The 24,892-nt window shown below is 40.8% G+C and overlaps 1 protein-coding gene across 6 annotated transcripts in view; it reads left to right on the forward strand.

Moving 5' to 3' along the window:
- The window catches only part of ptprfa (protein tyrosine phosphatase receptor type Fa), a 365,864-nt gene that overhangs the window by 266,205 nt on the left and 74,767 nt on the right, over positions 1-24,892 (forward strand). For 4 of the 6 annotated variants that reach the window (XR_011602126.1, XM_070961026.1, XM_070961028.1 and 1 more), the window contains exons 13-18: positions 13,009-13,126; positions 13,844-14,425; positions 16,944-17,053; positions 18,244-18,500; positions 20,186-20,267; positions 23,594-23,806. Coding sequence is in view for 5 of the 6 variants with exons in the window: in XM_070961026.1 (XP_070817127.1) it covers positions 13,009-13,126; positions 13,844-14,425; positions 16,944-17,053; positions 18,244-18,500; positions 20,186-20,267; positions 23,594-23,806 (1,362 nt within the window). In the remaining variant the exon portion in view is untranslated. The remainder of the gene's footprint in view (positions 1-13,008; positions 13,127-13,843; positions 14,426-16,943; positions 17,054-18,243; positions 18,501-20,185; positions 20,268-23,593; positions 23,807-24,892) is intronic. The other 2 variants (XM_070961029.1, XM_070961030.1) reach the window with 1 other exon arrangement.

Consider the following 24,892-nt stretch of genomic DNA (forward strand, 5'->3'; position numbering starts at 1 on the left):
GGGCGTGGTGGCTCAGACTTTGGTTTTTTCGTGCACTGCGCTGCCGGAGCAACTCCTCCCCTTTCTCATCTCAGTCCCACCCAGCGGCACAACTCGGAGGGAGGGAGGGGAGAAGGCGTGGAGTGGGTTTGACACAGCCGAGTCCAATCTTCACCAATCACACCAGCTCCTCGTCTCACCTTTAAAAACGCCGCTGGCTTGGCACATGGCGAGTTTCGAGGATGACTGAGCCCACGCAGGAAACTGTCTGACACCCAAACTTCTCCCAGGAGGAGACTGACGTTCTGGTCCAGGCTCACAGTGGCCATATCTACGGCTTCGCGAAATTTATTTCAATACTGTCTGTCTGTTTAGTGTGGAAAGTTATTGATCATCAGATGTTTTTTGAACTGATGTAACCGCAAATACTCACTTAATGACAAAGCTGGGCGGCAAGATGCTCCCTCCTCTCCCGTGCACTCTACTGCTCTCCCAGTCGACACAACACATGAAGTTCCGCCTCTCTCCGTCTTAAGTCCCTTCATGTGTCCGCCTTGAGTTCATAGTGACATCCACGTCGTACAGCCATGTTGTGTAAAATGCAACATACCATGAAGAATTCACCGACACTCTGAGGGCTGTATGTTAATGAACCACCTGTCCGGTCCAGACATCTAAAACGCATTTTGAGAACCCCAAATGTGCGTTCGATGACTGACCGAGCACTGCTGAAAACACCGTTAAAACCACGCAGCCGTCTTGTTGAAGGTGTGATATATGGCGTCATCAACCACGTTTTCAGTGGATAGCTGTTATCACCTAGCAGCCACCCATCCAGAGGGGTGTCCCCCTTTAAGACTGTAGGGATGCTAGAATTCGCCAGGATGAACGAGTCATGTGCCGACCCGGGGAAAGTGGCATACACGTTTGTCACCAGGCAATTTGAATCACAGATCAACAGACATCCCTGTTTCACCTGTGTACATTCAGTCAGGTTGAATGACCATTACACGTGCCAAACGCGCTTGTGATGTGGTCAGATGAGATACCGATCAAAATATATAAATTTAGGTCTGACTGTATGTGCTGACTCAGATAGCTGCATTGAATCGCGGCTGTTGCTAATTATTGATGGCAGTGAAATGCCAGACACTGTGGAAACCTGCCTGTGAGGTGTTGGTGACGTGGGCGCACGACTCCGCTGGTTACGAAAATCCACTTGGCCAGGGGTGCGCACCTTGCGCCCCACCAGCGGCGGGGACAAAAATAGAGCCCATTGTCTGTTTGTCTCTCTTCCATCTTCCCAGCCAGTATGTGCATGCAGACAGTGTATTAGCAGACATAATACATCCATCCAATTTTAGAGTCACCAATTAACCTAATGAGCATGTTTTTGGTCTGTGGGAGGAAGCCAGGGTACCCGGAGAGAACCCACGCATGCACAGGAAGAACATGCAAGCTTCACACAGGAAGGCCCTGCCCAACCCGGGGATCGAACCGACGACCTTCTTGCTGTGAGGCACGCGCACTACTTGCTACCCTACTGTGCCGCCCCAGACATAATACATTTCATTTAAAAACAACCAAACCCAACCTCAAGTAGAATCTTTTATACAGCAAATCAGCCCATTGGGTAGCAGAACTATTTGAACCTGGTGATGTGATCTCCATTTTCCCTTGTACAGTAAGTCTTTGTGCTCCCAGTATTGCCATTCTACAGAGTTCCAATCTGGAAGCATGACTTTATTAGATCTGATGATGACTTTTAGCATTGACACAAGAAGTGTGCACACATGTTTGTTAAATAATAATAATAATAATAATAATAATGCATAATAATAATAATTAATAATAATAATAATTAATAATACATTTTATTGAAAGGCACCTTTCATGACACCCAAGGTCACCTTACAGCATATAAAACCAAATACAGATAAAAATAAAATAAAAGGTAGTACACAGCAAGCAGCAACATAAAGACATGCATTTACAGTCAACAACAGGCAAGTGAGTAAAAGTTAGCTTTTAGTCCACAAACATGGGCTGCAGTTGTAGTAATTACAGTGAATATGGAGCCAGTGAAGTCGCATTAGTAAAGGGGTGACATGTTCATTGGATTTTGTGCATGTGATGATCTGTGCTGCAGAGTTCTGAATGTGTTGAAATCTATGAACGAGTTTATTGGGAATGTCTGCCTGGAATGCATTACAGTAGTCAATTTGAGACCTAACCGGAGCATTAACCAGGATTTCAGTGGAGTGTTGTGTTAGAGCAGGGCAGAGTCTGAAAATATTAAGTGGAAAAAAACAATGTAGAAGATATTGTTGATATGATTTGAAAAAGGATAATTCCAAGGCTCTTGACCCCTGTGAAGACAGGACTGATGGTGTCAACAATTGGGAGGGAACAAATACTATTTTTAGCGAGTGTGGATTTTGTGCAAATGAGCAGTAGCTCGGTTTTACTGCTGTTTAGTTGCAGGTAATTTTTTGTCATCCATATTTGTATGTCATTGTATTCCAATGGTAGCCAGTCTATCCAGGAGAATTTGATGCGATATGGTATCAAAGGCTGCTGTGAGATCAAGGAGGATGAAGATACAAACATTGCATGAAAAAAACACATTTCCGACCAGTAAACCCCTGCGAAGTTCGTTGATTATCGGCAATTTACGGCCAGTTTACGGGGAAGTTCGCCCGCTCCGAATATCGTCGGATAGGCTCCATATATATATATGTGTGTGTGTGTGTGTGTGTGTAAAAAACAACAACAACAAGACACAACAGAAAGGGGTTAAAAAAAAAAAAAACTACATAAAAGGACTCCTCTGTCCACATCATCCATGTCTGGACTCCCAGTTAAAGTGGCCATCAAGTGTGACAAACTCAAAACATCCTACATAGATTTAGGAGTATGTACATTCTCACAGCATTATTCCATCAGTTCAGCAACAGATTCATGTCCTTGTCACCATTCTGCTTCTCTGGGGTTCTGTTGTTTAGCAGAAATATTTTCATTCAGTAGTATTTCCACTTAACTCTATTTCTCGGTCGATGAATGAAGCTCAACACTTCATGCAGATTTTTCACATTAAAATTCTTTCAGCCAAAATAGAACAGCATGTATTGCATCTCTGGGCAGCTGTGGCTCAGGAGGTTGAGCGGTCCACCTGTCAGAAGGTTGGTGGTTCAATCCATGGCTTCAGCAGTCAACATGTCTTGCTCAAGTTTCCTTGGGCAAGATACTGAAGTCTGAATTGCTCCTCATGCTTTGCATTGGTGTGTGTGGTAATGCTCATAATGAGTAGGTGAGCTAGCCACCATTGTGTGGGTGAAGGCATACTTGTGTCGTAAAAGTGCTTTGGGTGGCTGTCAGACTAGGAAAGCGTCCATTTAACATCTCTGCTTTTTGCACATGATTTAGTTCTGTTGGCTTCATCAGACTATGACCTTTTGTGCACACGGGTATGATTTAGAGCCCAGAGTGAAGCAGTAGGGATGAGAGTGAGTACCTTGAAATCTGTGTGGATTGCATAGTCTGGGATGGCACCAAGTCACTCAACAGATGGAGTTCAAGCATCTTGGGGCCTTGTTTATATGTTAGTGTAAGATGGAGCCTAAGATTGACAAGCAGGGGGTTATGGTGTCAGAAGTAATGTGGGCACGGTACCAGTTCATATTCCCATTATGAGCTTTGTGTAATAGCTGAAAGAAAGAAGAAAGAGACAAATGGCAAATGACTGACATGAGTTTCTTCCATGCAGTGTCTGGACTCAGCCCTTGGGACATGGTTAGGAGTTTAGAAATTTAGAGGGAGCTTGAAGAGGAATCACTTCCCCTTCCTGATGAAAGATCTTTCAGACCCTGGGAATGTTTCCCAGATGCTTCCCTATGGAGATTTTCGAGAATGTCTGGGAGAAGACCTTGGGGAAGGTGCCAGTGGAGAGCACCTCTGGATCCCTAACCTATAGGACGTGGCTGGGAAGAAGGACATCTAAGCAACCTTAACGCAAAACAAGTGTAACCAGTGCCTCCATGTCCATCTGCATAAAGTTTCAAATTTTTGTCAATTTTTACACATTGCACTGCTGACCAAATCAATGTTACTGCAATGATGAATTCAGAGCAAAGAGCATCCTGTCGTGATTTAAATTTTTTTAGGCCATAAATATGAACTGTTAGACTGCCACTGTGACCCAGACTCATATAAGTGGACAGAAATGGATGGATGGATGGATGGATGGATGGATGGATGGATGGATGGATGGATGGATGGATGGATGGTCGGTCACTCCACAGTGAAAAAATATCCACTGTTAGACTGCAGTTTGGTAATACGACTGTGTTGAAACAGTATATGACAATATATATTTCACCCATAGTTGGCTATAGCAAAAAAAATGGCTCTTTCATTTCTCACTGAATCAGACTTTGTCTCCGTTTCACAAGAAGAAATGAAACTGGCACTTGGTCAGGGAAGATATTTGGATTGTTTGGCTTGTCTTTCTCTTTAAGAGATAAAGGTTTCTCTGAGTGCTGCTGTTAAATTGTTCAGTTCAGTTCAGTGAGTGATACCTACTGAAATAAGTGATCAAACAAGTAGTTTAATAGGAGGCTGCAATACACACAGCTGGTACCTGTAGGCTTTTTGTGAGAAATTCAAATTGTTTTGGGTGTTCACGGCAGCCAGGTAAGGTAGTCACTGATGTTGGTGCCTGACCATAGATCATTTCACCCGCACAGTGGTTCATTGTGTGAACCAATCTTTTAATAAGAATTCTACTTCTGGTGGTTTAAAGGCGGTTTACTTCATGGTCCATTTTGTTAACTTTCAAATGTTATGAAACTGAGTGCTGAGTGTAGAATATTATTTTTATTAGGTGTAAGTTGTAGTCATCTTGTTTTGCTTTTATCAGAAGTTACAGGTCCAACTACTGTACTGTATATGCGTCTATCTGTCATTTGCGATTGCATCCAAATCATTCATAGTAATAAGTGAAATAACAACAGTAAAATTACCATCTGATATTTACCATCTGCAGTGGTCCTGAGTCAGGCTTTTTCACTTTCTTCAAAGCCTATACTGTGCCAAGGTTTACTATATTAACTGGAGTCCTCCATCTATACCAACAAGGAACTTTGATAGGTAGTATAGCAGTGAGGCCAGTCATCATCAGTTCAGAGAAATCCATCCTCATAATGTACAAGTTCAGTGACAATGACACATTAAGGTGCAGAGCCCAGTAATGCATCAGTTACTGTATGGAAGAATGATGGTTACTCAACACTGCAGCCACTCTTAGTGTCCCAGCTGATTTATATAATGGATCTTTTTTTGATTTAGAGCATGAGCTGCACTTTTGCAAGGAACACAACTGATTTCCACTTCACCACAGCTCACATTGTTTATGATAATGATCTTTATTTATTTCTTCTATGAAGATGAGGAAGCAATGCCCTTTGTCTTTTATTTCTGGTTAGTCAGCAAGGTCATGGAGCAGAATACAAATGCCCTGTACTTCTGAATCACTGCTGTTGAAGCTGCTCATGTGTTGCAAGTGAAAATGTCTTCTGGCCAGTAAAGCAACACTAATTAACAATGAGGTTTCTTTATCATATTTTCTCAATAGGTGACCAATATTTACCTCACCTGAAGTAGGTAAAAGGCCTTTTTGAAGCAGGCTTGTATTAGAGACAGGCCTTTATTTTTACGACCAAGCTGCAACACATTTAACCCAGTCCTTGTTGCTCTGATATTTTAAAGCAAGTGTTTACCTAGTGGTGACTTAAGGATTCACTGTGTCCCCTGTGTCTAAATTTAAGGGGTCTGTGGACAGTGGTGGGGCAGCCCAGGCCAGGGCAGTGGGGGATTTCCCTCATTTTCAAATTCTTAATGTTGACAGGAATGGTGGTGCATTTGGTAGAATCACAAACATTGTTGTAGCCATACCGTGGTGCAGCAGTGCTCAGAGGAATCAAGCCATTATGATCTTTCTACCTGTACTGTCTGAAACCACTTTCATGTCAGTGACTTGAGAGTGACAGTAAAGGTTTTTAGTTATTCAACAGGCCAAGATTCAAGATTGCTTTTTATTGTCATTGAGCATGGACATGTTCAGTCCATGCTCAATGACAATAAAAAGCAATCTTGAATCTTGAATATGCACAAACATATGCAATAATTTTCTACCACATCAGTTTCAATAAATTACTGAGCTTGTTTTTGGAAATTAAACTACTACTACTATTGCAAACAGAGTAGTGGTCATAGGCGATCAGGCAGCAACTGAGAATGCACATGCGATGAGGAGGAGGAGGAGGAGGAGGAGGAGGAGGAGGAGGAGGAGGAGGAGGAGGAGGGGGCTCTTTTGGGGGGAGCAGCCAAGCACATTTGTCCTTGCAGCTCATCCAGTGTAACATGTTTGTAGCTGCAATGACTGACTTGCTTTTTACTTAAGGTCGAAACTCCATATCTAGTTATGTTTTGCTGACAAGCGCCTTGATGCATTGATGTGATGTCTGCTGCTCCGTGTATGTTGTGTTCAGGGACCACAGAGAAGAATGTGTTAGTCTGCTACTAAATTCTTAACACTGAAAAAAAGTTTTGTATGGAGGCCGGAGGTTCCTCACTCCTGTATGACAGGATAGCCTCTTAAATCCAACCTCAGAGAAATACTGTTTATAGATTGAAATGGTAATATCAAAGATAAATGCTTTGTAATCAGTGGGCTGAAACATACTAAAACATACAAATATCATTCATACTCTTCCCACTTGGAAGCCCATGTGGAATATAGCCATGGACTCCAGTTAGGGAAATTTATTTACATTTTTATTATCTATCAAAAATCCAGAAAATATCATGTATTTTAATCCTCAAGTATTCTCCAACCAATTTCACATCATTGTTAAGGACAGTTTTTCACCCCACTAGAGGGAACTGGCCTAAGAAAATAGAATACTAATTTTTCAGGCCATGGAGGCACTACAGATTTTTATGTAGCGTTTTTGAAAAGAAAGAGAATTTTTCATCAGGGTAACAGTGAGAGTCATGACAATGAGTTACAATAACACACTATGTGGTTGATAGAGGAAAGTGTAAGTATGCTTTAGTGTCTGTGTTGAAGCAAAAGGGTTCCTGTTGCAGGTGAGTAAGTGGTCTGGGCTCTAGACCATCTCAGTGTCCTGACTGGAGGCATGGAGGGCCCTGGCAGCCATTTCCTTTCTTTTTTGAATTCCTCCCTGCCAAGTCACCCAGCAGGGAACCCTCATCAGCATGGGCCAGACTCGTCTCACCAGGTGGCACTATGTAGAGGAACCCTCATTACACAGACACAGGGGTGCACACACATACACACATTCACACATTACCTCCATTACAACATCGTCACCTTCTCAAATTCTTCTGTTTGTTTGTTCGTTTGTTTGTTTGTTTTATTTTGCCTAAATCAGCTCTTTATGATGCTGCCCACTTCTGGTAAAAGTTTTCTGAAGAACTTGAAAAAGCGACTTAGGCGATTATTTTAAGAAAGCGACGACATGCAATTTAAAGCCTCTCTAGGCAGCTCTTCCTCTTCTTCAGTCACTAATGACTGCTGTCATTCAGCATGCTGATCAGCTCATAGAATGGCCTCAAGTAAATTCTATTGAGTTCACTTTTTTCACATTTTTTTACAACTCTTCTTCCTCATTTGTCCTTTTCATCAGTGGACTGATGAGGACTCAACTGACTACGTGAGGAGCCACAGTGTGTGTTGGGTGGACAGGGGTTATTGGGAGTGTGTATTCTGTCATAACATCTCTCCATTCTCTGCACGGTGACTAACACAGTTGTTGATCCACTTATCCTCCTCTCTTTTGATCACTCTAAAATGAGAAACCTGACAGACATCTCTATCTGGATACATTTACTGAATATTGATATCTGATTTTTGCATTTACCACTACCAGTGCTACTAGCACATGTAAGATTGGAGGATCCCACCAAATTACCTCCAGATGAATTTGTGTTCATTTAAACCAGATAAAATATCAGGTCATGTTTTTCCAAGTGAAATTGCTCATTCTAGCTTATTACATCAATATACGTACCATTGTTATCAATAATAATATTAATAATGACATGGACATTATTTTTGTATTTTTGTCCGTTGTCCCTGTCTGTCGCAAAAAACATTGCACTAACTTAATAGCTGAGATGATGTGAGATGGTTAAAAGAAAAAAAAAAAAAGAAGAAGAGCAGTCAGGAAACAATATTGCCATGTTCTCAGATCTCAGCAATTAAATTGTGTGTACACAATATTATCATTATTAGAAATAATGGCCCAAGCTATGAAAATAAGACCCAAGATGTAAGAAACCCAAATTACCTTTTAAAACAACGTCCTTCCATCCCTATCCCCAATTTTCTTACAGGGAGATTGTTCAGGTTTCAAGAGAACTGACAACTCCTCAAAAAACAAGGGAAAGGCCTTTTAAAACTCTTCTCCCTGAGTGCCAGGCTTGTTTCAACAGTGACTTTTGATTGTATGAAGGGTGTGTGCATGTGTTTTTTATTTTTATTTTATTGGGGGGGCATGGTGTCGTCCAGTGGGCTTTGAACACAGTGACATAAGACTTTACTACTGAAGATCAGGATGACAACTGCGACAACTGGATACCGTGTGTGTGTGTGTGTGTGTGTGTGTGTGTGTGTGTGTGTCTGTGTGTGTGTATGTCTGTGTGTGTCTGTATGTTGTGTGTTGGTGTGTATTTTCACAGCCACCTCGGATCACAGCCTCCCAGTCTCTGAGGAGTTGCAGCTATAAACGTCTTTTGATTTCATGCTGGAAGTAAAGTGTCTGTTTGTCTGGGCCCAGGGATGAATATCGGTTTACCTGCCATGGTATTACAGAGCACTCACACAAATATGCACACACAGATGTATTCCAGACTACATGGTAAATGGTATTTGTCAAATTAGTGTAGAGAGACTAGTTTGGTGCCCTGCTGCGATTACATTATTTTATTAAAGCCAAGGTTTGTTTTGTGGTACCTTCCATGCAATAAAGCCAGATTGTTGAATCTACCTGAGTTCAGCTCCTGTTGGTTTATTTGCCAATAAAAATCCACAGATACTGGCAATGTACAGTACAGCTATTTGCAGGCTTAGTTAGTGTTAGTGGATTAAAATTTTTAATCGTGATTAATCTCACGAATGTCATAGTTAACTCGTGATTAATCGCAACGTTAGAAAAAAGCCCCTTCAACAACCCTTTCTAAGGGATCAAAACAGGGTGATACAAGATAAAGTTACAAAGTGCACATCATTGTAAACTAGGACTCAGCCTATAGTGCAGTTAAACCATGGCTTAAACTTTCCTTTCTTAAGTTTCCTTTGAACATACAAGCAGTCAGACTATAATGCTCTTCTGTTTATTCACCAGAGGCTCATCAACCCAGCCTCTTATTTCTCTCCAGAAAGAATGAACATTACTTGGCTATGGCTGCAGTAAGCTTGTTCTTAGTTGCGGAGAATTCGCATTCGCCATCTGTTTGGCCATCAAGTGGTATTTCAGACTGGATGTACTATGGTGAGAACTCAGTTCCCCTGTATTTTTCTTACGTTACTAGCAGTGGCCACAGCTTATAAAAAAAAATACAAGTTCAGTAGGTCACAAAAAATGTTAATCTTGCGATAAAAAAATGACACCGTTAAAATTGATTTGCGTTAACGCGTTAATAACTATTTTTGACAGCACTAGTATATATATATATATACACACACACACACACACACACACACACACACACACATACACACACGCACACACGTGTGTGTATATATATATGTAGTGTTAAATTTATATATATATATATACATGTGTGTATATAGATATACACACACATATATATATACATGTATATATGTGTATATATGTGTGTCATTTTTATATCTATATATAATCCATCTATGTATCTATCATCTCTCTCATTTTTTTCAATTATTTATCTATTCATTCAGCTGTTCCTTTATATATTATTTTAAGTTTCATTTAAATTGAGGCAATATTTCAAGGAACTGCTTAATTATACCAGAAAACATGCTGGTTATGTTCATTGGCAACTCTAATTTGCCCGTAGTTGTGAATGCTTGGGCCAGGGACATTCCCCAGACCCCCACCCAACAACCACTATCCTGCACAGGATAAGTGGATAATAATAATTGTGTTAGTCCACCCATCTGGCTTCCTCCGCTGCTCTGTTTTCTTCTTATAGGAGCTTGGATGGGTCATTAAGGCAGAAAGGCACAACAGAGCTGCTCTCTTATGCTAATCTCTCTGTTGATGGGCAACTTCAGTATCTCCTCATGGTTGCCATATCTTTGCAGTTTAATTTTGTGTGTGTGTGTGTGTGTGTGTGTGTGTGTGTGTGTGTGTGTGTGTGTGTGTGTGTGTGTGTGTGTGTGTGTGTGTGTGGACTCCCACTTGTTACATGCCTGACCAAAGTTTCAAACAGTATGAATGGATGAATGCATTGGATCGGGGACAAAAATCGCTGGGGGGAATAAATCCAATGTTACCTGCATCAGATACCACTGAAAGGGAGTCTGATAAAATGCTCTTCTATAAATTGGGTGAAGTGACCCAGACTAGACTTTAGGCCCTTAATCTGTGGCCTACCTGTATGCAAGCCTTAGTGTTGGTCTCAGTGGGGATGAATCAGCACAATGGGGTAACTGCTAATGAGCTTTTGTAGTGGAGGTGTTCCCAACATTTGTAGAACCTCTCTGCTGACTGTGAGGGTTGGAAAGGGAGGGATGTGGAGGACAGCAGCAATTGATGTCTGACACACTAGAAGTCACTGCTAATTGACTGGATCCCGTTAAACCAGATTTTGCCCTCACAGGAGTGACATCTTCCATGTTAATGTAAAAGGTTTCATCTGTTTAGTCGTCTGAAATTCATCCCCACAACCAGCATTAAAAAAGACAGATTAAAGCCCAGTTGAATTTTTTTGTCTTTCTAAATGCATGAAAGTCTCTGGCAACAAAAATGAAAAGGAATACCACCAGATTAAAATAATGAGGCTTTTAGAGGAGTTCGGTAGCCTCACATTAGTCGCATTTCTCTTTTATCTTTCACCCTCTTTGCTCTGCAGAGAAGACAGAAAGGCGGGAAATATCTCTTAAAGCCCCATCTGAATTCTGCTCTGTAGATGTCTGTTCTTAAATTAGAAAAAAGAAAAACCTTTTAAACATCCTGTGATATAAAATTGCCAGCCATAAAATAATAATTAGTGCTTTGGTTGTTTCAGAACCCCTGACTGCTTTGGCAGGACCTTGTTAATTTGCACTGTCATCTCCATGACACAGCAAGCCCTGGGCTTTAGACAGAAGTGCCAGTTTGATGAGGGAAATGGAACTCACTGGGTATTCTCTGCTGGAACTATCATCCCTCTGCACACACTCACACCTCCACCTCCACCCTGCTGCCATTATTCTGTCATCACTAGCTGCTTCATCTCTGCTGCTCCTCCACTCATCACTCAGGAGCAGCACTAGAATGGAATCCACAGCTGTCTGAGACTAGTAGGCCTTTTCCAAGCCTTTTAATGGACTCCCAACAGCTGACAGAGGGGAACGGTACATGTTGCTGTATTGACAAGAACAGTGGAGGAGCATGTATGAACATCTGATGTGTGTGGGCAGAAAAAAGGGAACTACTCTTATAACAGAAACTGTGGAAGGGATGGTGTTCTTTATACTTGAAACAGGCTGCCAATTTTAAAATCTGGGTCAAGTGCATAAAAAATGCAGTTGCTATGGATTGTGGCTTGTCTACAGTGTTTTCACATCACTGTTTAGTGTCGGCTCGGTTCACTTGGAACCTCAACAGAGGTGAAACCAAAAAAGTACCAGGTAACAGACACTGGCCACAATGGAAAAAGCAGAGTGAGTAGAATCAAGCCGTGCCATTCTGCACCATGCTGTGGGAACATGGCATGGCAACAACATTAAAACTGCATTAAAACACCCTCTGCATTGTGATATTGTGCTTAAACCATCAGTGCAGAGCTGAAAGATATGCCTTTACTTGTTATTATTGCTGACACCCCACCATCATCTTGGAATATTAAAACATTGCTACAAAGAAGTCCAACAGAATGGCAAACAGGAGCAGTCAGATAGGTTATAAACAAACATTCAGGTTAGTCAAACTTAAAGACAAGAAAAAATAAAATAAAATAAAAACTGCCCATTAGGTCATAATCTGTCATAGTTTAAAGACCCACCTCCTTCTGCACTTTGATCTTCCATACTTGGCATTGATATGCATGCACAGTTTTGCTGTGCAATGATTTGTTTTTATCTCTAAATAACATGAAAAGTGATATAGATCACCTGGGTAAATTCTTCACAACCTGGTTAATCTTCTGACTGAATGTGTTTCTTGATCTAAAATACAAAAATGCAAAACTAAGAACCAAGTTTAGCCACACATTTTTTGGAAGTACTGTTTACATTATTTTATAAATAGCATCTTTATAGCCAATAATGGGTTAGGAGCATTTAGAATTTCTATCTACTTCATATCTAATTCCAGGTACTGACATAGATATTGCAACATGCTCTTTTTCTGTTCATAGTCAATGTTCCAAGGAGCTTATACACTAACACTCTAGTCAACAACCAGGAACCATGATCTTGATGAACGATTTCCTCTAGACACACTCCAGGTTTCCATCCATGGACCTCACTTGACCTTTTCCTGAAAAGAGCAGTTTACATAAACAATCTGGAGTGTTGGAAATGTGAAGCATGTTGTGTGCCCCTGACTTGTCTGATGTGCCTGTTACAGTAAACTGGCTGACAGCATGCCAATTCAACTGAGGCCGTTGTCTCAACCTGAATGTTGCTGCCCTTTTCTCTCTGTCTTTTTCTTTCTTTTCCACCCTGTCTCCATTTCTCTGTGTCTCTTTCTTGTCTGTCTCTTGCCCCATCTCCCCCCCTCTCTCTTTCTTCTTGTCTGTATTTCAACCACACAGGAGGCCATTATAACAGGTCTGCTTCCAGAGACTACCTATTCTGTGACTGTGGCTGCATACACCACCAAGGGTGATGGAGCTCGCAGCAAGTCCAGGGTGGTAACCACAACAGGAGCAGGTATGAGCAGTCTGTAGATTTATGTGTGTTGCATCGACCCATTAGGCAACCCATTTTTAAAATGAATATTTTTACAATCATAGCAAACCACTGTTACCAACAGGATCTGCATGATTTCCTAATCTGCCACAGAGGCAAAAAGCCACTGAGGGTTAAAGCTGCAGGAGGTGACTTGGATAAAAGTAATTTTTTGTCATATTTGCTAAAACTGCCCCTATGCCCAGACAGCAGTACATGAAACATGTAATCTGTGAGAAAAAACAGCTCCATTGGTCCCACCAACTGCTCCTACTGCAGTTTGGTAGAATCCACAGAGCCCGACACAACACAAAAACAAACAAATTCCAGGTTCAACTTTGACTAAACATACTGTCCCCAGATGTTTGCACACAGTTTTCCTGTGCAGAGAGGGATTGTTTGTGGCATTATGGGTGCATTCATTGTCAATTCTATCTTCAAAGTAATCTGGCAAAACGTTTGGTTTGCTGACAAGCTACATGATTGTCTCGCTGCTTGTGCTTTATGCTGTGCCTGACTTGTTTTTAAAGATGTCAGCATTTACTTTGGTGACTACAATGTATGTACCCAATATCCTAACCTTGCAATTATGAGATCTTAAATTAGTCTATAGTGAAAACTGGGCCAGATAAGAGTAATGTGCTTTGTTTTCAAGTGATCAAGATAGGGGAATGTTGGAGAATGGTTTCTGTCTTCTAGTGCCTGGCAAGCCCACTATGATGATCAGCACCACCATAGGGAACACTGCCCTGATCCAGTGGCAGCCCCCTAAGGAGATGGTGGGGGAGCATATAGGATACCAGCTGCAGTACAAGAGAGCAGAGGAAGAAGCTTTCATTGTCAAAGACTTCAGACAGACAGATGATCATTTCACAGTCACCGGCCTCCACAAGGGAGCCACCTACATCTTTAAACTGTGCGCCAAAAATCGAGCAGGCAATGGGGAAGAATATATAAAGGAGATCAGCACCCCTGAAGACATTCCCAGCAGCTACTCCCAGAATCTGAGTGTGGTAGGTCTGAGCGCCACCTCCACCAAGCTGGCCTGGGACCCCCCTCCTCTGGCAGAGAGGAATGGGAAGATTGTCAAGTATGTGGTGGTGTATCGAGATATCAATAGCCAGCACAACAACACCAACAGTACCACAGACACACAGATGACCATTCAAGATTTGCAGCCTGACACAACCTACGACATCAGAATCCAAGCTTTCACCAGCAAAGGGGGAGGACCCATCAGCCCCAGCATTCAGAGCAGAACCATGTCCACCTCCATGCCAGGTGAGGCTATTTATTAGTACTGCATTTTGCTTGTAAACAGCATACTGTAGCTTCATCTGACATCAGCACATACAGGACTCCCTTATTTGGACATTTAGAGCTCTATTTTCCTGAGTGCAAACACAAATACAATATCCAGGCTCAGACACACATGGGCATGACCACAGGCAGCAGCAAGTGAAATAGGTTGAGAGGCTCTGAGAGAGGTCATTGCATAATATCAGCCCTTATTCATTAACGGGGGAAAGACCAAAAAAAAAAAAAAAAAACGGTTAGAACCTGTCAGGAGATTTAAATAATTAATGAGGGTGCTGCTGCTGTGACATCTAGTAAATCTACAAACAGCCCCTCTCTCAAGTCAGAGACTGTAAATGAAACACACGTATCATTCCTGCTGCTGTGTGATGACTGCAAGTATTTACTCAACTGCATGCAAAAGACTTGGGATTCTGCAAGTTGCTGGTTCATCGGCTCATCAAACAGAACATCAGTTGATATATCTATGGAACTCCAGTTCGGTGGAATACATTCAGATGGGTGATATTATTGGTAAAACTCACCCTCATTCACATTAAAACTTGTATTATAAAGCACAAATCAATCTGCTGTACATATGAAATAAACGTGGAGAAAACAGAAAGAGGCCTTACTTGCATGAACAGAGTGTTGTGGTTTTCGAGAGGTCTCTGCCAACTCAAGCCATCAAAATTTGCCCTGTGTTTGGGATTGGATGTTTTTCTGCCAAAATAAGCACCAAAATTAGTGCAAACATGTTCATTTCGAGCCAGTGAATTACCAAACAGGTATAGACAGAAAAAATCTGAACTTTTTTTTTCTTATCCTGCAGCAGGTTGCATTGTCATTAGTATTTTATTGATCTTACCAATGTCAACAGCAAGCAAAATTCAGTATTTCCACAGACTGCAACTACAGTCACAGCTTCACTCTTCTTTCCTTCAGTGTATGTTGTGCCAGTGCCAGGGCTAGCTCCATCTGGCACTGTCTCATCCAAGAAAAGTTTAGGGAGGGGGCTGTATAATGCTCTTTATCAGAGGTGGGGAAGTTAACAAGATGTGTGTTTGTCAAACCAACCAGTCCCCAATTCTTGAAGTATTTTCCATTGTAAACCCAAACCACACTGGTTGAAATCACCTCAGATTTAACTTTTCGTCATTGTGTTGATTGTCCTGTAGGATGGAAAACACCCACTGTAAGTACAGTTGGGGAAAACCACTGCCACAAAGAGCAGCACTGAAACCATTCCAGACATGACAACAAAGATTGGCCACACAAAGATGAGATTTTTTTTGGAGGCCTCATATTAAGTACTTTTCAACAGGATGTTTGGTTACACAAGAGAGAAGATTTCAAGAATGAAGACAAACTGCTTGGTTTGATAAATGTACATCACCTTAACCTGTTTTTGGTAAAGAGTATCACACAGCAGCTCCTCACAGCTTTTCTGTGGAAAGCATCTGGGTCTCTCACACAGTGGATGAACAAGTCCCAAACGGGACAATGGCCAGGCCTGCCTACGGCAGCAGATTTAGCATGCATCCAGCAAATGTCATGCAGTCAGTGAAAGTCTATTCCAACTTTATAACCTGCTGTGTGTTGAATGCCAGCTTGTATGGGTTTTGTAGTGTCAGCCAACTCAACAAGGTGGTCTATTTCATGGGATAGTTCTGTCTCTCATTTTAAACAGTTTAACCAACAGATGGCTGGTTCTTTTCTCTCACAGACCCAGGTTGGTAAAGGAGTGTAAACCCAGCTTTTTATTTTCCGTTAGTGCTTATTATAAGGCATTTAAGGCTGCATTTTTAGAGCTGCTATAATTGGACTGAAAAGAATGTGACAGCCAGAATTGACATGTTATATATAGCAAATTTATATTCTAGTTCTTTGTTTGTTTTGTTATTTTTATGTTTGTTTAATTAATTAATTTGATGTTTTTAGGCAAATTAAAGAAAAATATTAATCAAGTTCCATTTATATCTAAGGAAACTGAAATCAGTCTTCAAAATCGGATAATCTTATCATCCACTGCCATTTGTACATTTCTACCATCAACTATTCCATACCACCATCTCTTCTTAATCTTGCAGTGTGCTCTAGTTAATTAAGCAATCACAGAAATGTAGAATGAACAAGTAATATATATCAACATTCAAAATGTCAGGTGTGAGACTGAACCAAAATAGTACAGTTGAGGGCTGTCAAACGAAATGTCTCAATCAAACATCAAATGAGCTGTAAAATGCTGAAAATCTCAGTAGAGCTGAAAAGAAGGTTGTAATAATTATCTGTAGAATCATCAGTATGAGTGAGACCTTTCATCTAACACATATTCATTTGATCCATTATTAATATTAAAAACAGGAAATTACTAAATAAGTGCATTGTTCTATCAGTTTAGTTCAAATATAACTTCATTTTCTTCCTTTTGTGCACCACCTCCTCAACTCTGAATCATCTCAGTCATATATGCAATTAAATTAACCACCTAATAATCATCTAGACCTTCCCTCAGTGTTCACCAAGAACTTTGGTGTGAAGGCTGTGATGAAAACCTCTGTCCTGCTGACCTGGGAAGTGCCAGAAACCTACAAATCTCAAGTGCCTCTCAAGGTAAGATCAGCCAACATAGCCATTGAATTTACTTTAACAACTAAAAGTGGTTTCTAGGTTTTAATATCAAAGCAGTAGCAACAGAATGAAAACTATGGTCTGATTTTATACTTTCAGACAATAATGTGGATGACTAGGTGGAGAACAAATAATAACCTTAGAGACAGAAAAGAGCACCCGAGTGCTGAATAAAAAGAAACATCCATAGCTTGTAGTTTCATGGTAGGTAAACAATGACTGTAGCTATCGTACAATAGGAACCATATGGTGACATGAAGTGGCATCATTAGCACAATACAGTGTGACTACTGTTATATTGTTGGAATTTCTATGAGACATTTTAAGTTACGTAATCATCAACTGAGATACACACTTTGTGGATGTTCTTCTTCCTTAACTGAACATCTGCTACTTTGTGACTGGCTATTTGTTAAGGTAAATGCTTTCCTGTCATGCGGTCTTTGGCAGAATGTAGCTCTGAGGAAAAGCTAAAGCACAAAAACCAAGGTTTATGACCACAGATCAGCAACTAAATTAATAATATGTAAATAAATCATACTTAATTTATATAACACCTTGTAACGCAAAACAGTGAATCAAAAGCAGAACACAGAAATCAGTAATGTAAGACAACTACAATAATGCCACAAATGCACCAATAATTACTGTACTAAGAAAGGATTTATAAAAAGTCAGAGAAAACACAAAATTGAGACACATTTTGAAAGTTAGGTTGGATTCTTATAGAGAGGGAATGGGAATGCACTCAATTACTGTCTTGTCCTGGGGTGAGTTGGCAGCATCATGTCTATTCAGTACATACCTGAAATGATGACATAGTTAGCTTAGCATCAAAAATCAGTTGCTTTTCAAATGTCTTGTAATTGAGGATATGCATTCCACACTTGAAGATTTTACTTGTCTTAATGGCACAAAACTGTTGTAGATTGCCCGTATCAACCTTAGTATAAAGAGTGTCATTTTAAATATCTGTTTGTGTACAGTTTAAACAAACAAGGTACAACATGTTAGTCAGTGAGCTTTGGAAGTGTTGATAGGTGTATTCCACTTAGCACAGAGTCAGGCTGACTGACTCCATAATTTTTTTTGTCAAGGCAATTTAGACATCAGGTAGTTAACTTGTAATCAGCTCAGACTCTCGGTAGTAACAATCTTCATTCTGGCTTCAGATCCTGTACAACCAGCAAAGTGTGGAGGTTCAAGGCAGCCTGAAGAGAAAGCTGATCACACAGCTACAGCCAGATACTGATTATTCCTTTGTGCTAATGAGCCGGGGGAACAGTGCCGGCGGCCTACAGCAGCAAGTTTCCATTCGAACAGCTCCAGACCTGTTGAAGATGAAACCAACTCAATACCAACACGATGTGGAGGAGAGTGGTAAAGTGGCCATCAGACTTCCCAGGGCCCCTGCTGGTGTCCCTGTCAGGTCTGTGCAAAAGAAAATAGGCATGACTCATGAGGTCAGAGTTGTAGTTGCATAGTGTTAAGTATGAAAGTAATGACTATATTGTATTGGTCTTTGCAATAAGCAGTTTGAAGACCTGTGAGAATGAAACATAGGTATGTTCCAATCTCATGGATGCAATAGCTCAGTGAATGCAATATCCCCTCCTCAGTGCTTTGAGGAGGAGATATTGCATTTGCCTCAAGAGTGGAATTACATGTACGTTTAAACCATAGTATGCATTTGCCATAAACATCCACTTGGATTCAAGTATGAAATGATTAGAATTTGGTGTTCAAAGGTCACTGTGACCTCACAAAATGTGTTTTTGGCCACAGCTCAAGAATTTTACACAGTAATTATGACTCAATTCCACACAAATGTCTAATGGGAGGCAATGGTGGAGTGATATATCGAAAAGGTCAAAGTTCAACTTCACTGTGACATCATAATGATCTTCAAAAACACTTTTCTGGCCATTATTCGACACCCTAACTCAGGAAGAGAAGGAGAGATTGTGACCATATTTTACATTTGGTCAGATACTGAATTGGTGACATTCATCTTGTGTGTCCACCTTAAAACTGTGCTCATTGTAGAGATGTTCTGTGCTGCTGGGTTGAAAATGTGTGTGAAGCATCCACGTTTTGAATTTTTTTGCAGTAGCTTCCACATTTGAAGTAGTGTATTCCACCACAAGCTCAATGGTTCTCGTGATACTGAGCTTCAGATGATTGTTGTTGCACCATGTGATGAAGCTCTCTATCAGTCCTCTGAACTCTGGAAAAAAAGCCTCTAAGTGAAGACAGCATGTTTCTCACTGGAAATCTTTTCCTGGAATCATATATGTCAATGTAGTGCTTTAGTGATACTTCCATTTCAGCAAAAGTATACTTAATACCTTTTATTAAATTCCTTCAAAGTCATTACAACTTTATGAGTAGGGACAGACATGAACGTAAAGTACAGTTTGGTGAAGGCATACAACCGCGAGGTGGTAACTCTAGCTTTCTATTAAATCAGTAGCTCAGATACAAGCTTGTCTATGAGGGGGTCTATTCAACAGCAAATACAAGCCTTGTATATTTATTTCTTGTCCTGTTCCTGCCCCTTAATAACCAGCCAATTATCAGATGCAGCAGAGAAATCCTTTAAGGGCAGAGTAGTTTCGATAGCAAACAAAACAACCCAAAAATGCCATGATTACATCTTACACCAACATGGCCACATTAACAATAACCCCACTGCTGCTCTTACGCTCTCTCTGATTCCAAAAAGCACTTTATTAAAGAGCTGAGCTTTAAAACCACAGTTGATCTGCAAAAAGAATCCCAATGCAAAGGCTGCAATTCAGTAAAAGGTCATTTTTTAATATTAACCAGTCAAGTCAAAAAGAAAGACACTATGAATTACTAGGACTTAATTGTGTTTCAAGTGTTTGGTTCTCTGAAGAGATTGCCCACAAGTAAGCTGCAGTAAGTGAAGGCTGATGGAGAATGAAAGAAAACTAATGCCATCTCTATATGCCCGGCCCAGACCCTTTCATCAGCCCCAGAGCCGTACTTAAACCATTGGTTTTAAGAAGAGGAGATGAGGAGATGTGAAATATTAAATGTTTTGAACAAATAGGGGTGTGTAATGAAGTTGCATCTCTGTGTTTGATACAGATGGTACTACATAGTGGTTGTCCCTGTCACCCCGGCTTCTTTGAGAAGATGGGAGAACCCTGAAGACATGGATATATATGAGGTGAGTCAACATGTACTTGCATAAGTCATATAAAGGGGACAAATTCTGTTCACACTGTCACTTTTTAGGAACTCACCATTCATTTCAGGTGAGTCCTTAAAAGTTTCTTCTATAAAGGTAAACCTTTGTCTTTTTTAAGATTTGGTTTGTGGTTGAGCTCAGGATTAGGCTCGCAGTTAGGTAAATAGTGGTTAGAGCTAAAGGTTCATTTCCCTTGTGTCAAACTGTTTAAATTCAGTGTTTCTCAGCAAAATACACTGGGACCTCATGCAACAACCAAGTTTAACCTCTCTTGCAGGCAAAACTGATGAAACTGATGATAACTCTTTTTGCATTGGACCATTGTGTGTGTCCTTGAGGCCTAATAAAAGTGTTGAATTCCTTTTCCATTTTTCATTTATGAACATTTTCTAGATAGCAGTGTAACTGCCTCATTAAAGGCACTAATGTCTGTTAAGTGTAAAATCAAAGGATACATCCACTTAACATGTATTGCCAACCTCTGCATTGGACTGGATCATGCGTAGTGGTGCCCACATGCTTCGTGCATACCTCATTGTGTGCATGCTGGTAGAAGTACAGGTACAGGTAACAGGTAAGTATAGGTATTACTAATAGCATTCATTTTGGCTCTGTTTAATCCATGTATCCATGACAGCATGACAGTGAGCCAGCATGGACAAACCCAGGGCCTTGAAACTCAAACAACTAAATGGAATTCAAACATCATCAGCTGGGTACCTTTAAGGTTTGGTTAAGTCTCCAGGAAATTAATTAAAAGTTAATGTAAAGCCCCCCTAAAAGACAAAGTCAAGTGTGTCTGTGGGTTTATACCTCTTTTCTTCAGTATCAGCTTAGTTTTCGGTGGCTGGACATGGAGCATGCCAATATCTCACATAAATGGGCATCAAGTATTGTAATTTAGGTGCACTTTAGCAGCTTTTCAGTGGTGGTCTGATTATAAGGCAACTTCTGATGTACCCTCATGTAAATTAGAGAAGGGCATAGTCCTACTTGTTTAAGCATTCTTTTACTATACTGTATCTTATTCCATGTTCATTTCAACAAAACAAAAAAAACACTGTCATGTTGATGGGAAGCATTACTGCTCGACCAATGTGATGTTTGCTACATTCCCCTGTGTGAGTCATTGAAGAATAAAAAAGAGGAAAAAGGAATATGCATGTGAGAGGGATGGAGTACTTGCAAAAAAAGCGGGCTTACCTGTACTTAATGAAAAGCAACAAAATCATGATTTTTGTAAAATATACCACACAGATTTTAATGTACCATGTGGAGGGAAAGGCAATGAGATCCAGCATGACATATCTGCCAAGCATAAGCACGCACAAAAGGTGCAGAAACATGCTCCACCATGCTGTCACAAGTAAAAAAAAAATGTTGCAGATGTGGTCTCTGGTTGATGCTTTGCCAGTTGTAACAGTCAGAGTCTGAATTGCTATTACTGCAATACTGAAGAGTGCCACAAGGTGGTGGCACCTCCTTTTGTTGCGCATATAGAGCCGTTTTGTTGTTCGGCGATGTCTCATGCCATCCATGAGGAGGAAGTCCCAAAAGAAGACTCAGTAACGAGTTGGTGCTGGCCGTGCTGTCTACGTCTTACAACACATGTATGGTTAGTGAACGTAGCGGCGTGAAGACCTGGTTTTGTATCCCCACTTCTCTGTCTACCGACTCTCTGAGCTAACTTACTAACCAGAGCCTCCGCTAACTGCTAATCCTGCTAGCCTCCCCGCCTGCACGCTCTCTAGTTACACAGTTAATGTAGTGACAATTTTCCCTCTATGTCAGTGTCACCTTCAACATTGATGAGTGGCAGGTAAGTCTGGCTGTAAGATAGAAGATAGGAAGCAGGTGGTGGAGAAAGATGTCTCACACACAAACAGACACACATACTTGAAAAGAATAGAATCAGCTGAGCATCTATAATGAAGCCATGACCTTCTGGCCTCCTTCTGAAGGTCACAGCAGGCTGTCAAACATGTCTAATCATAAAGTGTCTGGTATCTTCCAATGTGCACCTTTCCTTGAACTAGGATAATACTTACCAAACAAGAGTTTTTGGATCGAACTACAACAATTGTCTTGGGTCAGTACACTGATGTATGAAGAGAAAGGGATTTAACCTCAACTGCATTAGTAGCATTGAAAGGCTTTATATGTGATTCTGTTCCATTCATACAGTGGTTACATTATACAGAACTTAAGGGTCAAAACCAAGAAAAACAGCCCCAAAGCAAAAGATTGGAAAAATGTGTCCACCTACCTATGGCCACAGCCACAGCCATACTCACAATGTGATTATTCACTGGAATCACCCTTAATAGTGGAATTACATGTACATATAGAACCATAGGATGGATTTGAAACATCAATGAATACCATTAATACTCATGAACACACCATGATTAAGACATGTCCATGATGTGAATCAGTATATTCAGTTGTCTTTTTCTATCCAGACTCAGGAATAGACAAGAATTGAGAGGAATTTCTGTTATCTGGTAATCCTTATATTGTTAACTAAATTCATGTTGTCATAATAATGTTTATTGTCTCACTATAGATTCTGAAAATTACCAATATATGGGACTATTTTCACAAATTGGAGCTTTGATCAGACTGCTGAGAGAATTTTAATGTAGATGTATTAACAGAATAATCTTTGTGGTTACTCCAGTGATATACTGTCACTTATTTGTTTGGAGCAGCCTTCGACAGGTGGCCAATTGTCACACATTATACCTTTAAAGGACTTCACGATAAAAAAAGAAATTCCTGTCAGTTAAAGGTAATTTCTTTACTTTAAAAACACATTTTTAAAATGCATAAGGTTTGGCTGCTGAAACTTGCTGGAAAGTTTGTCGTATGGATGGGGGCGACACATCAGCTGAGCACTCATATGGATCACTGTGGAGAACAGTGACAAACCACTGGAAATGTCATTTTTGTATACGAACCTTTTTGTTGAAGAACTGTAATACTCAACATTGAAATGAATTAGTATTGAAAGTGGATTAGAATTTAAAGTCACATATTTTCATAGGATTATAATCAACAAAACAACCCAGGACACAACAAAACAACCACTCTACTTCCAGAGGTACAGCTGCCCGCGCTGTGGGGGCACTGTGTGAAGAAAGGAATTGAAATAATGTCCTCAGACCTCTGTGTGGAGGAGGCAAGAAAAAAAAACCCTCTCCTTCAGAGATCAATTGCATTGTGTCATATTTTTATGTTCCATTGTCATGCCATTTCATGATATGCCCATTCCAAAGTCTCTTGTTGTGTTGTCTCTCTGGCAGCTCCTGGAGGCTGGTGCTGACAGCAGTCTTCAGAGAAAGAGGAGACAGAGCCAGGACTTCCTGCATCCTTACATCGCTGCCAAGCTGGAAACTCTGCCTGAGATCTTCACTCTGGGTGATGAAAACAAATACAACGATTACTACAACAAACCTCTCCCTGGCCAGCAGCAGTATCGTTGCTTTGTTCTGGCTGACCTGATGGACCACGAGTCTGTGAGTAACCTCTATGTATTTATGAAGCTATGAACATGTACAGCGCCTTTATACATATTAATGGTTCAATGGTGGAACTCAGGGTGCTGAGCCTTAATAACTTCATTGCAAGTTTTAAAAACACAGCAACCCTTCCTCTCTAAAGGCCCATTTATACCCTCCGTAAATAACGGATACGGACGCTTTCGTCCGTATCCGGAGGCTGTTTCATCCGTCAGTATGTCCGTCGGCTCTGAGCTTAGCCATCCAGAGCTCTCCGGACGAAACCACTCGAAACCACCGGAAGTCGTGGGGGCAGTGTAGAGTCAAACTAAAAACCGACGAAGAAGAGAACCAGTGAAGCAACTGGTCGAAGGTTGCAGCGGACATCCGAAAGTAGGAGAAATGCCTTTCTTCATCCATTTCCCGCATGGGCAACACGAGTGAGAAAAATTGTCCATTTACATATCGGTCTTCATTCAGTGGCCTTACATGCCACCGCCTCGCAGACCTCTGTTTTTTTCTTTTTTTTCCTATTTCTCAGTACTGTCATTATAATAACCTCCTCTACTGACGCCATTACTGATGCCGGTATATGCTGACAAGGCAAAGGCTGCCATGACAACGGCTCTGTAATTTATGACTCAACATTGCCCCCTAGAGGACACACTGACAAAACGCTGATAACGGACGGAGGTATGAAGGCCCCCTACGGAGGCAACATGTGGGACGGACGGACGGATTTCGTCCGGATCCGGAGGGTATAAATGGGCCTTAAGAGTGTATGGACATGTACAGTACAGTACCTTATGCAGAGGATGATGCATTTTCGGTCAATCACAAGCCTCTTTGACTTACTGGCCTGCAAACACAAGGCAATCATCAGAGCCAGTGTTAAACGGAGTAGGTAGACATAGCAAAAGCAAGAAGTTTTCAATAAAGAGGTAGAAAACAAATGAGCTGAAATTTAAGCTCATGAAAATTCCTCTTCACAGCTTAAACCCTGATAATGTCATTTATTGCTTCCAGAACAACCAGATGTACAATGCAATACAATCAAATCATACAGAAATAAATAAGTACATTAAACAAAAATGATTCATATAT

The sequence above is a fragment of the Chaetodon trifascialis genome, chromosome 4 (assembly GCF_039877785.1).
Source record: "Chaetodon trifascialis isolate fChaTrf1 chromosome 4, fChaTrf1.hap1, whole genome shotgun sequence".
Classification (NCBI taxonomy): Eukaryota; Metazoa; Chordata; class Actinopteri; order Chaetodontiformes; family Chaetodontidae; genus Chaetodon; species Chaetodon trifascialis.